At 39.1% G+C, this 18,433-nt stretch overlaps 1 protein-coding gene across 2 annotated transcripts; it reads right to left on the minus strand.

The window, feature by feature from the left end:
* Positions 1-418: 418 nt before the first annotated feature.
* On the minus strand, positions 419-17,363 carry LOC139142865 (uncharacterized). 2 transcript variants are annotated; one of them, XR_011554486.1, is made up of 4 exons: positions 17,239-17,363; positions 5,999-6,076; positions 913-5,068; positions 419-862 (listed from the first exon to the last, which is right to left on the minus strand). XR_011554486.1 is itself a non-coding variant. In XM_070713039.1 (3 exons), exons 2-3 carry the CDS (start codon positions 6,018-6,020, stop codon positions 2,895-2,897), a joined length of 2,196 nt encoding a protein of 731 aa, XP_070569140.1. In that variant the 5' UTR covers positions 6,021-6,076; positions 17,239-17,363; the 3' UTR covers positions 419-2,894. The 2 variants fall into 2 exon arrangements, 1 of the variants encoding a protein (XP_070569140.1); XM_070713039.1 differs by having other exon boundaries at positions 419-5,068.
* Between the last annotated feature and the right edge of the window lie 1,070 nt (positions 17,364-18,433).

Genomic DNA, 18,433 nt, shown 5'->3' on the forward strand with positions numbered 1-18,433 from the left:
GAGAATACGCAGATTGACGAATCTCTTGAATATCACATATGAAAGTTTTGCTTGTCGGGGTTTTAACTTTAGTAACATTGAACTTTTAATGCCTGCAAATAGTGCCCAGGTAGGCAGACAAAAAGACACACAGACTAGACTGAAAGATCCGTCGCTCAAGGGTTCTCTACGCTACCCCTGAAGGGAGCTTAGAGAGCGCCCTCTGCGACTGATCTCTCAATCAAAATCTTCGCTTGCTAGTCTGCTACACGATTGAAATGTGAGAAGAGAAAGGCAACTAGCTATGAACCTCCTTGAGACAAGATGACATCGTCTTTTTATTTGATTTCCATCAGCTTGCTATGAATACTTTTTGCATAAAATACTATTGCAAAATGAAATTTAAATGAACTTTGAAAAAAAAAACACCAGAGCAAAACGTGATTTAACTCTTTTTTAATCCACTTGACAATTTATTGAACTTTGATAAAAAAATAAATAAGTTAACATGTCAGAATTGTGTATGGTATCAGTGATACATCATGTTGACCTAATGAGTAAAACTTAACTTTCACAAAATGCTCTTTCACACTTTTGCTATTTTTCATATTGATGATGCTTTCCTCACTAAAATTCAACTTTGAAAAATGGGCTTTTAAGAATGACATAATAAGTTGATATAGATATACAAGTTTACTTTTACATACTCAGTGTTAGAAGAAAAAAATTACCTTATTTACATGGCTTTTTTTAACTGGTTTCCATTTTTGTAAACTTGAAGAGTTGGAAAATGTCAATGTGATTTGAATCAAAATTCAAAGTATACAGTTACACAACTGTGTTGATTATTTTTCTTCTGCCAAGTGGGTCTGATACACTGCACCTGTGAAAGAGGACCTGCCTTGACAGAGTGCCAAGGTGAGTGGGCAATACCATTTGTGGAAAGGGGATTTCATGGGTCAAACAGTGGAAATAATGCAGGGGCTGGTGAGCTATGTTACCTAATGTAATAGTTGTAACACTCTCTGGTCATTTTGTGATATATGGGTTAGATTTAGATATCTTGTTTGTACACTCACTTAGGGAGCTATATAGAGGGAGGGGTTGAGTAGGCTGGTACAGTGCCCTAAATTTCTTGTGTGATTGGGATTTCCCTGACAGCTACTTAAAAACAATGTGCAAATATGATGCAGCATTTATCAACACAAACATACACCATGCAGGTGATGTTCAGAATGTACTGGTATTACAAGACCACATGGTCTAGTGGCTGGAAGATAACTGTCATTAGCAGGGTCAAAAGGGCAGGCTTGATTTTCTGTTTGGACATGCAATTTTCACTAGAATTGTGGGTGTTTTTCCAACATAGAGTTAAAAACGGACAGATGTGAAATAGATAATTTTACATCTGTACCACAATTCATCTCACTTGGTACAAGAAAAAAATGTTCACATAAAATTGGCAACAATAAGATATATTGCCTTGACAAATACGACTGCCAGCATCATATATTGAATATTGAGATCACATGATGCAGAGATGATAATAAATCTGTACATGTTTAGAATAGTGTTGATCAAATGGCTTATAAAAATACTAAACAGTCAGAAACTTGGCTTTAAACTCTTCAAATCACAGCCAATTCAAGATTTTCTGTTCAATTACATGCATGTAAGTTCTTCAACAGCAAAAGACCAGTGTTTTCATAATCTAGAAAATCTGATCTCCCTGTCGTTTGCAGCAATGAGTCGCTGTTCAGGAGGCACCCTTGACATTCAGTACCTGTCTTGGCTTAGAATTCTCCCAAATCATTTTGACATTTTTTGTGATTTCTTCCTTCTGTATGCTTTACGAAAACCTGGTACCTGTACATGTACACCACCGTGACTATGACAGACAAATGTTTTTGCAGTATGGTGAGAAATTCTTAAAAGTGACCGGTAGCAGCAACAATGTGATTCAGAGTGATGAAAATGATGGCAAATTAAATTGTACATGTATTTATCAAGGTGGAAAAATGGCAAATTATGAATTTGACAGCACAAAGATGAGATAATGAAATGTATGATAAAACCCCTCTCCCTCCTTTCCATATGATCAACCCGCTTATTCTCATCAGTGTTTGCCACACCTTGGAAAAAGAGAAGGGACGGCCACTTTAGATAGTAATGCATAATTTGCATATTCTTTTGTTGTGAATTTGTTTCTTTTGTATGGATATTTACATATGAATAGATAATTCAAAAAAACAGTCTTCAAAACCCCTTGTAGAGAACCATGCTCACTGTGACATTAAAGCACTGTAAATCTTTTACTATGCTGGTCAAGGCCTGCTGTTTTGTGTGATACAGCTGAATAATAAATGTATACTACGTACACCAGGTACCAGGAGCAGTCAACAGGTATGTAGAGGTTGCTTGTAAATTGATCTTTTACTACAATGAGCCTGACCAGTCTCTTTCTCAGAATCTGAAATGAGCCTGCGTCCTTGATAGCTGTTGTTTATGGTTTGTTACTAGCTTGTAACAATACATCTGTTGTATATGGGTTTCCAACTAGGGTGAAACCCAGATGGTCTGAGGCAAAGGGTTCTCCATCATTGCTATCCATGGTTTGTAACCAGGTTGTAACCAGTTCATTTATTGTCCATAGTTTTCTCAACAGGGTGAAACCCAGATGGTCTGGGGCAAAGGGTTCTTGATCATTGCTATCAATGGGTTTGTTACCAGGTTGTAACCCATACATTTGTTGTATATGGGTTTCTTACTAGGGAAAGACAAAGATGGTCTGTGGCAAAGGGTTCTTGATAATTGCTGTCAATGCTTTGTTGCCAAGTTGTAACCTACATAGTTGCAGTGTACGGATGTAGGCATTACCTCTTTATTTGTTACCTATGAGCAACCATTTGTTGTATCTATGGGTTAGTTACTTGGTGAATCACAATATGCTGAACATTCTCACCAGCCGAGATCTGCTGCATGGCTTGCAGGGCAACTTCCTGCAAGGCTTCAGCCGATATATCGCCCTCTACGCCATCCAGGGGCAACTCGATCTGTTGCACTGTCTGTCCGATAATCTCTCCGTCTTCGCCTTGGAGCATTCCACCTTCCTGCTTCAGAAACACAACAATGTTCTTGACAGGCGCTGCGACAGTCTCAGTCGCTTGTGCAGTACTTACTGCGCCAGTCCCTGCCTCAATGTCAGCGCCAGTTGCTGCCTCAATGTTTTCTTCAGGAACAACATCAGTGCTTGCGAGACTTGCACTCAGAATGTCATTGTCAACGGCAGACGCACTGGATGCCACCATGTCTGGAGAAAGCTTTAGGACATTGTACGGTGTCGCCGACTCATCACTTGACACTTTCGCAGCAGCCTTGGCAGCGGCTTCGGCATCGCGCTTTGCTTTCATCTCCGCAATCTTTTCTTCAGCCTCAGCTTTTGGTATCACTGTGTATGGACCTTCCTCTTCATGCAAGTATTTTTGATGCGCTCGCAAGTATCTTATTTGCATAAAGATTTTATCGCACGACCCACACTGGTAGGCCTCATTGTTCTCCTCGTGCAGAAGCTGAATGTGGAGTCGTAAGCTGTCCGCTCTCGCAAATAGTTTCTCACAGAAGGGGCATTTGTGACTTTTCTTACCACTGTGCGTCTTCATGTGCCGTTTGAGATCCGACATGGCGGAAAATGACTTTTCGCACGCAGAGCAGTTGTGCGGCTTCAGCCCCTGATGACTGCGAATGTGCCGTTTGAGATCACATGACGCGACGAAACCCTTCCCGCAGTATTCACACTGGTATGGTTTCTCGCCTGTGTGAGTTCGTACATGGACCGTCAAATGAGAAGAGTATGGGAATGCCTTGCCGCAAATGGAACACTTGAATGGCTTCTCTGGCTCCTTGAGATGAATCTTCTCATGCGCTTTCAAGGATGCTGATTTGGGAAACTCCTTATCGCATTCCTCACATTTGTGCGGGCCAGCATGCTCTCCCTCCTGGTGTTTCTCAAGTCCCTTCTCATGCACAAACGACTTTTCGCAACTATCGCAGCTAAAAGGTTTATCAGAAACTGCAGATTCCTTCATGCGCCTCCTTCGTTTTCTTTTACCTTCTTCCTGGCTCCATTCATCGAGCTCTGAATCTGCAAAATGGGCGGGCCTTTTGATGACCCTTCCTGTCCTACTAACGACAACACTCTCGATAAATTTCCTTTCTGCTTTGTATTGTTCATCTTCCTCATCATCATCATCCTCGTCTTCATCATCATCTTCAGGCTCAATTTCCTCTTTCTTAACATTATTATCTTCCTTCGCATCTTCAGCATCGGTTTCTTTTTCTCCTGAACTGCTTTCTCCTTCTTTCACTTTTCCATCTGTAGCAGGTTCTGCATTCACTGTTCCTTCCTCCTCATTCTTTGTCTCTTTCTGATTTTCATCCACCAGTTTTAAGTAAATCTTTTCCGGTATCTGTTTGTCTTCGCCATCGCCTTCCTGATTCTCCGGCACAACCAACACATGCTGAAGGCCCTCTTTGAGGTTTTCAAGGGCAGCGATAAGTACCGTCTGATTAATGTTAGCGCCTTGCTCTGGCTTTGGTGCATTGTCTCCTGCCTCTAGCGTGTTGCCGTGGATGACAGTTTCCCCAGCAACAGGTTTGATGTTTTGTTCAACTTGGTGAGTAGCAGGCAAGGCCATTGCCTCTGTCACTTCACCGACTCCTTCGTCGCTTGCAATATTCTTCTGGAGTTCAAATTCCTCTTGCTCCATAGCCTGGTCACTTGAAACAACTGTGCTTTCTGTAGCATTGACCTCGTCCACCGGTGTGACATTTTCGTCAAGCCCAGACTCTGTATGCCCACTGACCTGGTCAGTGGCTAGAATAAAACTTTCATTTGTGACAGCGACCTCTTCACCTTGCAGGTCACCTTGTTGGACAGAAGTGTCTTCTTTGACCTCACCCATTGGCATGGCAACACCTTCAGTGATTACACTAACTCCTTCACATTCCATCAATATTGTTCCAGTACTGTCTACCACAATGGTCCTGGTCCTGCTTGCTTGATCCTCACTCTCGGTACTCACTTCACCACCTGCAATGAAAAAGCCTCAACATGTTTAACCCTCTCACAACCAAACTATGGTGTAGAGGTAGTCCTATTTTTTCGATGGTGAAGACAGACCACTACAAGGGAAAAACGGGATAAAAAGTGTTCAAGGAATGCGCTGTTTGGACTTTTGTTTTGTCTTATGTGTTCTCTATTGCGATCAATTTTATTATTTAGTTTATTGAGACAATACTGTATACTGTAGCCCAGCTAAACTTTCCGTGTTATTCAAATGATCAAATCTAAATGAATCACGCGAACATTACACACATGCAAAATTTTCTGTATCTTTCTGCTAAAAGTTATCTTTATCCTTAGCAATGGGTCATGTGGTGGGAAATTTAGGGAGAAATCTAAAAGGGATTTTTCTGCACATATTGTAAAATTGCTACAAGATTCCTTACTTAATTTGTCTTGCTAACTACCTTTTGTTTCAGTTTCTGAAAATGTTCCAGCAAATTTTTTCTCCCTCGTTTTCGATACAGTGTTGTAAAATTTGCAATAAACTGTGGCTGTGATTAGCTAACTTTATATAACATGCACACCGAAACTCTAGGGTTCTCCACAAAAGGATTTTGAGGGGTGGGCCACCCCCCCCCTTTTTCCAGCAATCTAATACATTTCAGACCACGCAAAAGAAGAATTTTCCAAACAAAAGAACAAGTGGATTTTACAATGTCATGTGAATTAGTGACCCTTCTTTTCTATAAGCTGTTGAGAACACTGCATTCATACATATAGACAAGCAAATTATGATAGACAACATGAAACTTTGAGTTCAAAACTATCTTGATTTGTCTAAAACCTGTTTAGTTTTATTCTGCACCTATGTATGAAATAGTGTTCATTCTTCCTGGAAAGCACATATCGATACAGTGTGAATAGGAAGACTATTAGGAGAAAAATTAAACTTACCTATGCTTTCAACACTGTCCATTTTTCCTGATTTTTTGATCAATATTCAACTAATATTAAGTGGGAACTTGTAATGACCTAAAAAGAGAAGCAAAAGACATGTCAGTGAAAACTCATTGAACTAACTCGACCAAATGCAGTGACTTTCATGTCTTACTGAACTCAACAATGCATTTTGCGAGTACAGTGTAGAAGCGCCCTCGTATGACAGACTTCCAGCCTGATTCTGTGGCTACATGCTGACATCCTGGTATGCATTCAATTGTGTAGCTCTACTTATGAACCAAAGTGAAACACATCACCAAGGCAGCTTTAATAAATTATAACAGCAAATTTCAACAGTTTGATAATCACCTTATACATGAAAGTAATTACCTAATCATGATAATGATGTTTAATAGTCTGCATGGTTTATGCTACTTTACATCTGTGTTTTACTGCAAAAACTGTGTCATACAAGAGTTCTGTAATTAGACAGAGTGTGACTCATTGGACATTATGTGCAGGGTCCATGCACTCAGTGACTTAACATTCAAGCACTTTCAAGATTTTTTTCAGCAATTTACAAGGATTTTTCAAGCTCCAAAATACCATTTTCCAGATACAATTTTTCACAATATGTCACTTTTATGGATAATTTCAGTTATCACCACTGATCACCTTATCATTTTTGAAAATGGTAGGATTATCAATTTTCCAGAACTTTCCAGGACTAAATTTCATTTTCAAGTACTTTTCCAGGACTTTTCTGAATGCTTTAAAATTCAAGTACTTTCCAGGAGCATACAGACCCTGAATATGGGCATTTATGTAACAGTATATGTAAATAATTGTTTAGCTTTAAAAATACGCTGATGAAGAGCTGCTGCTAGCAAGCAGATAAAAGCCACGCCAACAAAGTCAATATCACCAGGATTGTTGTGTCAGAATGTCTTACAGTCAACTTTAGGGAGCATTTATGGCTGGGGTGGCCAGCAAATTCTTCCAGTGCATCAGTCAAAAATAAGTGAACCCCAAACTACCTACATCAAATTTATGATCCCCCCTTTTAAGATGACAACAATTTCATGACCCCCCCCCCCCCCCAAAAAAAACAACAACTGCTTGATGTGAAGCTGCACATACAAACAACTCTGGAGGGGGAGTGGGGGTGATAGAATCCAAAAAAAATTCTCAGATTTTTTCAAATGACCCCCTACCAAACTCACCATGTGATAAAATCCCCCTTCTGACTTCCTATAATTTTGAAATCCCAAGCGCATGCATTTTTGAAGGATCATGAAATTTCACGCATGCCTTTTGGGGAGGGTCGCCATTTTTTGCACAACTATTAGAAGGCAAAATGTGGCCAATATAGTGCTTCATCCTTAAATATAAAATTATAATACATGGGAGTCTATTTGGCAAACCATTAACATTTTCCCACAAACAACAGCCTATCGGGTCAGTCACAATCAGGGTGCGCTAGATGATTTTCATTTGTTATGGACATATATCTGCTATTCAGACTGATATTATATTGCTTATTTGTTTCTAATAAATAGTAATAGTTGTATCTAACTGGGCACATAAAGAAATATTGCATATATTGTGCAGTTTTGGTTTGTACATCCACAAAAATGCCTTTAAAACCTGTAAAAAGTAGCGTTATGCTGTTTCACTTCAAAATGTACTTAATTTCAAAATGTTTTTTGGAACACAGTGTTAAAATTGTGGAATTTTTAGCTTACATATGTTATTGCAGAATACCTAATCTTTCTTTCACAAGTTATTTCATGTGATTATGTGCATCGGAACAGAAACTGTGGTATTTTTACCAAAACTGTAACATCGTTATGTTTTTTGTGTTTTATGACCATAAGTACATATACCTTTAGTTTATATGTAGAAAAATGGGTAAAATATTGTAATATTGAATTTAATTCCAACCTCAACATCCATGGCAAGCATTTTATACACCAAAATTAAATAAAGTTGCATATTGTATTGTTTTGTGAATAAATGAAAATGGAGATCGTTGTGGTCGGAATTTCTTGTAGCGTCCGTGACACACTCATATCTTAAGGACAACAGGAGTTATAAAAGATCTGATGTCACAGGCCTAAGTGTCAATAGGTGCCTACCTTAAATAAACAAATTATATAATTACTGTCCCTTGCATTAACTATTAATATTCCTAAAATATGGAAATGTAGCATCCGTGACGGTGTAGCGTCCGTGACGGTGTTTACTACATATTAATAATTAATAACTATTTAAAACATTTTAAAGCAGTTAATCCACTGAAAATATAAATACTAGTGTGTATTGTGTGTACATACATGGAGTTGGGTTACAAAATGTCTTCAAGGCATAAAATTGTAAATTTGCACAAAATTGATTTTTTAAAAAGTAATAAAACACTCAAAAAGTTATGTTGAGCCTCAACTGCAACACTTAGATTGGTGTTTTTTAAGAATGCAGTAATTATATTGAATATGTTATTAGAATTCTAGTGAAAAGAACAATGAATTCTGTGCTGTATATGCATTTATTATTGTGTATTCCATTTCAATTCATTATGTCACGGATGCTACAATAAAATGCAAACATTGTTTTTCAGATTATAAGCCAATCTAAATGTGAAATAACCATCACATTTATTGTTTTCTTATCACATTTGAATTTTAAAAAATCAAGGGGTAAGAAATGACATTTGTGTCAACTCTGTCTCCACCACTTTCACATATTATGAAGCAGGGAAAGACACTAAGGGTTGTCCGATTGCCCGGGGCAAGTGAAAGTCGCGTTCGGGCAAGTGAACCTCCGATGCCACTTGCCCGACGGGACAAGTGAAAAAAAAATAATACCTAGAAATCGAATACACGAGAGCGATTTTCTGGTGAGGGAACACGGACTTAAACAACAAAAAAATTTCATATTATGTCATTGTGAACATTTCCCATAAGATTTTTCATAAAATTGCATGAAGAGTTGATGAAAAGAATCATGTAATCACTTTCAATAAAATGCAGTTCAAACAATACCACCGATTAAATACCGTACGCTGATTTTGCATATGAAAAAGCTGTTCAGCTGGTTGAGCGTACGTTCACCAAAGTTCATTGCATTGACCGTGAGGTTACTGTGTGTCTCACAATATGTCGATACGGTAAAAAAAGAAACACACAGTGGTTTTTGTGCTTTGTATGAACGTTTATAATGATGTAAAAATAAAGTCCAGTGGCGAAAAGTCACCACAAAAAAGGGAGTTTTACTAAAACGTACTCTTCAATGTTATAAACTTGTTGAGTGACAGTGAGTGGCATCGTGGCAAGACAGCATGCAATGAAAGTCATGAGCAAGCTTTGGTGTCAACGGGTCTCGTCTTTGAATTTTCAATGAACACTGACTTAATTTTCAGGTGAATAAGCTAAAAGTTACTTGTCCGTGGCGACCAACCTCTCTGTTTGTGAATTTTCCCATTCTAAAATGACTGTCAAGAAGCAATTGGAGCGAGTTTGACATCGAGAAATTCAGTTTTCAAACACATAGAAAAAACCGACGCCTTAGGTTGTTGGTTTAAATTCTATTTAGTCTGCGCATGAGCATTAAAAAGACCACCTAGGTTATTAGAAAAACATAGGATACTGGTATAGTGCAATGGTAATCCAAACTTCATAGGGCTTGTGTATGATGTCAGCGCAGTAAAAAATGACAAAGAAGTACATTATTTTTCAGAAGCTTCAAAACATTCCTTTATAGCTTCAGATTTTTTTCTTTCTGTATATATAAGTTAAAACTTTTAACTGCAAAAATACTTTGAAGGTACAATTAAAATGGCTGTTATTATTTGTACATTAAGACCCAAGAAAGTAAACATACAAACATATGAACTGTTAGAATTTTTTCTATGAATATGAAAGCCCCACTAGCTGTAAATCTTGAAATTTGTTGACATGAAAAGGCTTCCTATTTTTTCTGGTTTTCTTTAAATTCTACCCATTAACAGGATATAGTCTTTTGCAGCTTTACAAAACATTCTTTAGTGAAAAATTGGACAAGTAAATTTACATGTTAACATTATTTTGATTTCCCACCATACTACAAAGAAAACAAAAAATTTTTGTCCCAGTTGAAAACATTCAACACTATGCATTACATTGGACTACTCTGTTGTTTCCGTGAATATTCAAATGCATATATGCACGGTGTACACTGTTTTTGCTATACTAGTATTTGCATTGGGTACCATTTTACGTTTGGGCACACATTATTTTTCTTGTTCAAAATTGCACCTGCAGTCTCACTGGGCAGTTAACAATACTTGTATTCCAACCCATCAAAGAGCACATTCCCAAAAACTTGTTTTAGTTCAGAAGTAAAATCACATAAAGAATGCTAAATGATACAGGTAGTGGGGCTTTGATGATTAATTTAATATAAATGAGCCATCCAGCACTCTTAGAAGTGTGAGGAGAACCCTATGAGAATGTCTGACATTTTCTCATGATAACATGATAATTTTCAAAATAAAGTGTGTGAATGAGAGAAAAACCAATGTTTTAGCTTTTTTCAAACACGTAAATTATACTGGCAAGTGGTTTTCCAATTCGGGCAAGTGAACTGAACCCCCCACTTGCCCGAAGGGCAAGTGGATAAAAAAATAAGTGTCTTTCCCTGTGAAGGCAGAGAGTACGAACGTAAAGTTGGCGTCATCCTCATCCTCATCCTCATCCTCAGGTGACCTTTCTAGCTGACGCTAAAATGACGCTACTCAGCATCAGCTTCAGCGTCGTATCCAAAGATTGCGGAGGTTACGCTACCCGATGATGGATAAATGATAAAATTTGCCCATAACTTAAGAAAATAACAACTCCATTCTTTCTCAACTTTCTTTTGAATCCTAAACTGGTTCGCAGGTAATATTTTATCATTAGAATATCTCATATGGACTAGTTTTTTGGAAATGTTCGTAATTTTCAGTCCATGGATCCGCGGATGTGTTTGTCGGTATCCTCTTAACTCTTGCGTTAAGATTTTCCAAAAATTGGTGCAAAAAAGGTATACATGGTCCGAAATGTGTAAAAATCGCCACCATGAGAGGTGATATGAAAGCCCTAATTATTCAAAGACATATAAAACAATTAACTTGTATAAACGTTATGACTTGGGGCCTGAAAAGTCAATATATTAAACATAAAACCTTTGAACTTTAAGGAAATTAAGGGCTAAGAATGTTGCCTTATAACTACAATGTGAGAAACGGATATTGAGAGGAGAGGTACTAAATATTATGAAATGCAAATCCCACATTTACAGTGATATGAAACTTGGAGCATATTTTTAAAGTCGTTTTTACACTTATCATTCCATCAGATGCATTCGGGAATAATAAGATCTGACGCCGGTAGAGCTGACACTGTAGCTTCATCCTCATCCTCATTTTCGCGTGACCTCTGAGGCTGAGGATGAGGATGAGTATGACGCCAACTTTATGCTCGTCAGAGAGTACAGATATATTATAGAACAGAGGTCAAAGGTTGGCAGACTACGTCTCTGATCTCCAGCCTCACCTAGGTGTGTGTGCGCGCCCCATCCTGACAGGTGTTAGAACAGCTGCAAGCCATGTGGATTTCTGGGGTGGTGTGTCAAATACATTGTAGCAAATTTTATTGTGGGACCACAGGTCAAAGTTTAACAACCTGTCCCTCTAGCCTGATCTAGGTGTCTAGTTTTATCTTGGTTTTACACTTTAAGTAAGGCACAAGCAATGTTAACTTCTGTGTTTTTTGACGTATTGAAAGTTTATTACTGGTATAGACATTTTTCACATACTCCAACTGATTTTTGCAGTAGTTGCTATAGCTTTCTTGTTCAATTTAAAGAAATTGTCAATGTTTTGACACAATTTTCACAATTTAAATGTTTGATAGAGAAAGGTTTTGGAGAAAAGAGAAAGAAAAAACCAGATTGTTGATTGCTTTTTATATTTCAAATTGACCTAACTTTCAAGTTTGATTTTGGTAGCGTCAATGACAAAATTACATGTCATACTAAACAGAAAATAATTTAGAAAGAAGTTCATTTTAATTACACTGAATGGTATTAATATTGTTGCTATAGCATGGTTAATTCATGACAATAAAACTTTTAAGTACAGCATACCAGCGGAAGGACATAGAGGAGTTGAAAGTCCTATTAAAAAATATGATCAATATTGTTGTATTTCTCACTAAACTTGAGGTTGTGTTTATTTATGGAAAAATTAAGTAAATCATACTAAGTATAGCTTATTTTAATGCCAATATGCATCTTTTATATTGTAATAACATAAGAAAGCATTAACAAATCATTGTTTAAAATCTTATTATGACATTTGTGTTTCATGTACAACATTTCTGTAGCGTCCGTGACACTGTGTCAACCATATAAACAACGTGCACTGTGGTAACGTTTGCTTCACCAAATTTTAGGAAGATATGCCCCATACCATAACCTTTCAACATATTATTTAACTGGACAGTTATCATGAACTTGAAATTTTGACCTAAGTGACACACTCTAGCGCACCCTGATTGTGACTGATCCGTATATCTGTACATTTTATATGTTGAACATGAAATTGCATTGCATTCAACTTTACATGTTGGAAACCTAATATTTCATTTTCATTTTGTTTCCATAACTTTTACAATGAATAATAATGACATTGTTGGCTCTGTACTGTTGATATTTAATACTTGTTTAACACATTTAAAGCGCAGTGGTCGTCGCGCCGCGCTTGCGTGGTTTTTTTGTTGATAAACATAAATTTTTGTAAACATAAGTCTTCTCAACTTCAATAGTGAGATGGGAGCAGTCCCCCACTTTGTTGAGGCCTTTGTAAGACTCAACATCATGCAATAGTAAAATATTAAGATCGGAAACGAACTTCACTGGTATAAACTCGTGTAGAGCTACGAACATTGGGACACTACACTCAGCACATTATGTCGCTGAGTTCACTGTACGCAGACACAGTGAACAAAAAGCTTTGATCGCGCGCGATCACGCTGGTTATACACACAATGCTATGTACAGTACAGTGAAAATACATAACTAAAATGATCAACATTGCCTATATATGTAGACCAGCAACAAGCACAATGCCTAACACAAAAATTACACTCAAGACCATGATCGGCTAGCCTGAGCAGGACACGGGAGATGTTGTTGGGAGACGGTCACCGCGTTGACGTACACGGATATAGAGAATCCGGTCCCACAATGTACGGCCGGCCCGCGACGACTTGCCCACAACCAACTGTTGATCACCATGTCTTACTTCTCCTAGTATTACGTGGTAAGAAATAGTAAATGTCAGGAAACAATAGACAAAACGAGCGGGTTTTCGCGGCATTTGGCAGGAAAATTGCACGGCTACACCGTGCATAGACGTATCGAGAGATCCTGTGCCCCGGGCCTGTGCACGGTCATGGCAGTGATCCAACCGCTAGCTGGTGTAGGCCTACCGGTGCTGGGCAAACTTCGTTGTTGTACCTCCTGATTGCCGGGTAGGTCTGAATCCTCTTTCAAGTGAGATAACCCCCACATAACAAGAAGACCTATGAAAGGTCCTTCGCTTGACTTGATACTTGTACTCAGAATTCTCGTTTGCACCCCAAAACGGGGTAAACTTTGTTGTAGTTGAGTTGGATTCTCCACAGCCGAGTGTAGCGCGCCATATACCCGGTTTGACATGGACGTTCATACAGACCACGGAACGGAACAGATGCAGAGATGCTTCTTGCTGCAGTGGGCATTGCTCTACGAGCTGTAGATTTCTGTAGTTTTGAGTTGTTGTCTTTGTACAACTTGTTGTACTCCTGTCGGGCCTCTTGAAATGAAAGCTCTCGTCCTTGCTAGCGATGTCGAAAACTAGAGCCCGGTCGTTGATAGTCTGTTGGCGTATACATGCGTACGTCTAGCTCTATGGCTCGAGCGATAACAGTAGCCGAGCCCCATTCAACTGATTCAAGAAAATCATGAGCAAATGTGTGATCTCAATCCAGCGTGCAATTATTGTTCAATATTCAGCAGATATTTAACTTAGATTAATTGACCTTTTATTGCGTGTTACATTTGGTTAGTTGGTATGCTTGTGACAGATCAGCCGCCATTTTAACAAGCGGCAATATCGCAATATTACAATCAACCCGTAACATGTGCGGCGTTCTTGTATTTGTTTACAACAGAGGGGGACCCCCTCAGGAGGATGCGCAGCGCGACGACCACTGCGCTTTATATGTATTTGCAAAAAAAACAAAAAAACCCAAAAAAACAAACAAACAAACCAATAAACAAAAAACATTCGCCAATCACACAATCTTGCCCGACCTCTTAGGCTCTACACACACAAAAAAACCATACCGTATCAAATTACAAGGGAATTGAACACGGCGCGACTAAGATCATGTGATAGTCAGATGACCCCCTTAAATGCATATATTTAACCATACAGGCCGTTTCCCCACATCGCATCAACGCGAAATTTCAAGCGTTCTTCTGCAGTTGTATAACTGAGACGTCTGTCATATTGTAGCTCAAATATTCTCTACCTAAATAAAGCTCTATTTTTCTAAAACGATATTGAGGTACGCGTACGTTGGTTGGAAATGATGCAGTTGCAGGTAAAATATGGCTGCCTGTTCACGGATTACAACAAGCGGAATATCCAATATGGCATGAAGGCGCGACTTTGCACAATTTTTAAATATCGGATATTTACAATCTAGTATCGAAGTTTGACATATCGACGTTTTCGGGACTAGTATCGATACTAGACGATACTAGAATGAAATGCCGTCGTTCCATGGGAAGCCGTTGGGGACTTTAATATCGATACTAGACGATACTATGATGACTAGCCTTGTACCTCGGCACACCGGATCTGTGAAATCTCCGATATTTACCCGATATTTATCGGCGATTTGGGGACTCTAATATCGATACTAGACGATACTAGAATGACTTGCCTCGTGCCCCGGCACGCCGGATCTGTGAAATCTCCGATATTTACCCGATATTTATCGGCGATATGGGGACTCTAATATCAATATATCAATATATTTGAGTCTGTCAAATCGCAAGTAAATATCCGATATATATCGGAGATTTCACAACCTCACCGTTCTGGCCAAGCCCGACTTCCGAGGACTGACTCTAGCATCGATACTAGACGATACTAGAGTTTGTCAAATCGCAAGTAAATATCCGATATATATCGGAGATTTCACAACCTCGCCGTTCTGGCAAAGCCCGACTTCGAGGGACTGACTCTGGCATCGATACTAGACGATACTAGAGTCTGTCAAATCGCAAGTAAATATCCGATATATATCGGAGATTTCACAACCTCAGAGTTCTGGCCAAGCCCGACTTCCAGGGACTGACTCTAGCATCGATACTAGACGATACTAGAGTCTGTCAAATCGCAAGTAAATATCCGATATATATCGGAGATTTCACAACCTCGCCGTTCTGGCAAAGCCCGACTTCCAGGGACTGACTCTAGCATCGATACTAGACGATACTAGAGTCTGTCAAATCGCAAGTAAATATCCGATATATATCGGAGATTTCACAACCTCACCGTTCTGGCCAAGCCCGACTTCCAGGGACTGACTCTAGCATCGATACTAGACGATACTAGAGTCTGTCAAATCGCAAGTAAATATCCGATATATATCGGAGATTTCACAACCTCACCGTTCTGGCCAAGCCCGACTTCCATGGACTGACTCTAGCATCGATACTAGACGATACTAGAGTCTGTCAAATCGCAAGTAAATATCCGATATATATCGGAGATTTCACAACCTCACCATTCTGGCCAAGCCCGACTTCCAAGGACTGACTCTGGCATCGATACTAGACGATACTAGAGTCTGTCAAATCGCAAGTAAATATCCGATATATATCGGAGATTTCACAACCTCAGACTTTCTGGCCAAGCCCGACTTCCAAGGACTGACTCTAGCATCGATACTAGACGATACTAGAGTCTGTCAAATCGCAAGTAAATATCCGATATATATCGGAGATTTCACACCTCACCGTTCTGGCCAAGCCCGACTTCCAGGGACTGACTCTAGCATCGATACTAGACGATACTAGAGTCTGTCAAATCGCAAGTAAATATCCGATATATATCGGAGATTTCACAACCTCAGAGTTCTGGCCAAGCCCGACTTCCATGGACTGACTCTAGCATCGATACTAGACGATACTAGAGTCTGTCAAATCGCAAGTAAATATCCGATATATATCGGAGGTTTCACAACCTCACCGTTCTGGCCAAGCCCGACTTCCAGGGACTGACTCTAGCATCGATACTAGACGATACTAGAGTCTGTCAAATCGCAAGTAAATATCCGATATATATCGGAGATTTCACAACCTCAGAGTTCTGGCCAAGCCCGACTTCCAAGGACTGACTCTGGCATCGATACTAGACGATACTAGAGTCTGTCAAATCGCAAGTAAATATCCGATATATATCGGAGATTTCACAACCTCACCGTTCTGGCCAAGCCCGACTTCCAGGGACTGACTCTAGCATCGATACTAGACGATACTAGAGTCCGTCAAATCGCAAGTAAATATCCGATATATATCGGAGATTTCACAACCTCACCGGACCGTTCTGGCCAAGCCCGACTTCCAAGGACTGACTCTAGCATCGATACTAGACGATACTAGAGTCTGTCAAATCGCAAGTAAATATCCGATATATATCGGAGATTTCACAACCTCACCGTTCTAGCCAAGTAAAGATTTCACCACCTCATCGTTCAATCTAAGTTCGATATTGTAGAGTCTAGTAGCCGTAAATATCGGATATCATATAAAAGTGCAATGTCGCGGTGTCCTCCAATATGGCCGACTGTCTGGGTGTCCAAAAACGACAATATTCTCGACGAATTTATGAATAAGGTTGCCAAAGGGTCGCTAAGCTATCGAACACACTATTTCACACGAACGAGTTTCATATGAGGCAACAATTATAGTTCTTCATGTTTCTAAAGGGCAAATACGCAACGTTGGACCACACTTATTTACCACAGCGGAGGGGTTCTACTGACGGAAAGCAGGCAGCCATTTTGCAAATGTCCACCCGCGAAACGCTGTTGAAAATAAATTCATAAAATCTGAAACAGAGACGATACGGGCCACAGTATGCACATCCTTCACGTAACGAGATCTTTGAAATAACTTACCTTTGGGAAAATCCGAAGTGGAGAGAAATACCTCATGTATCCATGGGCCACAACGCTAGCTGTATTTTCTCTTTTCCGTCTGTTTCCACCGAGTGAGGGCGTCAGCATAAACACGGGACACGTCGACGTTCGATAGGTGTTGAGGAACCAGACAGTTTTCGGGGAGGGGAGGGCAAGCGTATCTTATAAGCCCCCCCCCCCCCCTCGGAAAATCACTTTAATAGCAGACTTTCCTTAGAAGAAGCACATCAAAGACAGCTTTTGGAGGGGTTTAGAATAAGGGGTTAGCATGCTTATAATAAAAGTGTTGTATGTATCCTTCCTAAGAAAAACAAAATCGGGGGGGTGTGTTGATTTTATTTTGCTGTTCTTCACTTTCCCCTACTTATATAAATAGAGAGGTTTAGTTACATACTGGGGACAATAAGGGTTTGCTTTGATTCAATGATTGTTAATTGTTATAACAGTGGGATGAATCTCTGCTGTGCTGTGTAATTGGTACTCTAACCTCATTTTCGACAAAAAAATTGGAATGTGAATTTCATCTGCAGTTATCCACATACCTCAGCAATGATGTCATTTACAAAGCTGCAAACATTATTGATCTCGCAGATGTAAGAATATGCTGACTTTTTTAACAATGTGTGTAAATTTACTTTGAATAGACCAGGTCGTGTAGATAAAATTGTCAAATAGCAAATGAGATCATATATGACATGTACAGATTCCTAGGAGAGAGATATCATCAAAATATTTCTTAAATGGCCAGTAAATGTAATTTTCTGTGATTTTTGTTGTATGATGATTGGAGTTTTTCTGCTCCCCATAGCATGTTGAAACATATGCTGTTTACTGTAGTTCTGAAGTTTTGTGTAAATGCTGTTATTCACATTTCATCCTTTTTATCTGGAAGCAGAACCATAATAGACTATTGATTTTGTTTTGTTGTCCTGTTTTGGGTTACGAGTAACAAATAACATGAAAAGGCATGGAGCTGGGTTTGGCATATCACAGACCACAAAGTTAAAGTACAACAAAAATCAATAACTTTCGTATAATGTGTTTATTCAATTAATAAACATAAGCTTACATATAGATAACTTGCAGTATCCACACTGTATGAGGGGCAGCATGCAGAAAACCCACCCTCTCTGCAAACATCAAAAGTTCTCCACAATTCTTTCATCCTGGAGGT

The sequence above is a fragment of the Ptychodera flava genome, chromosome 10, assembly GCF_041260155.1.
Source record: "Ptychodera flava strain L36383 chromosome 10, AS_Pfla_20210202, whole genome shotgun sequence".
Taxonomy (NCBI): Eukaryota; Metazoa; Hemichordata; class Enteropneusta; family Ptychoderidae; genus Ptychodera; species Ptychodera flava.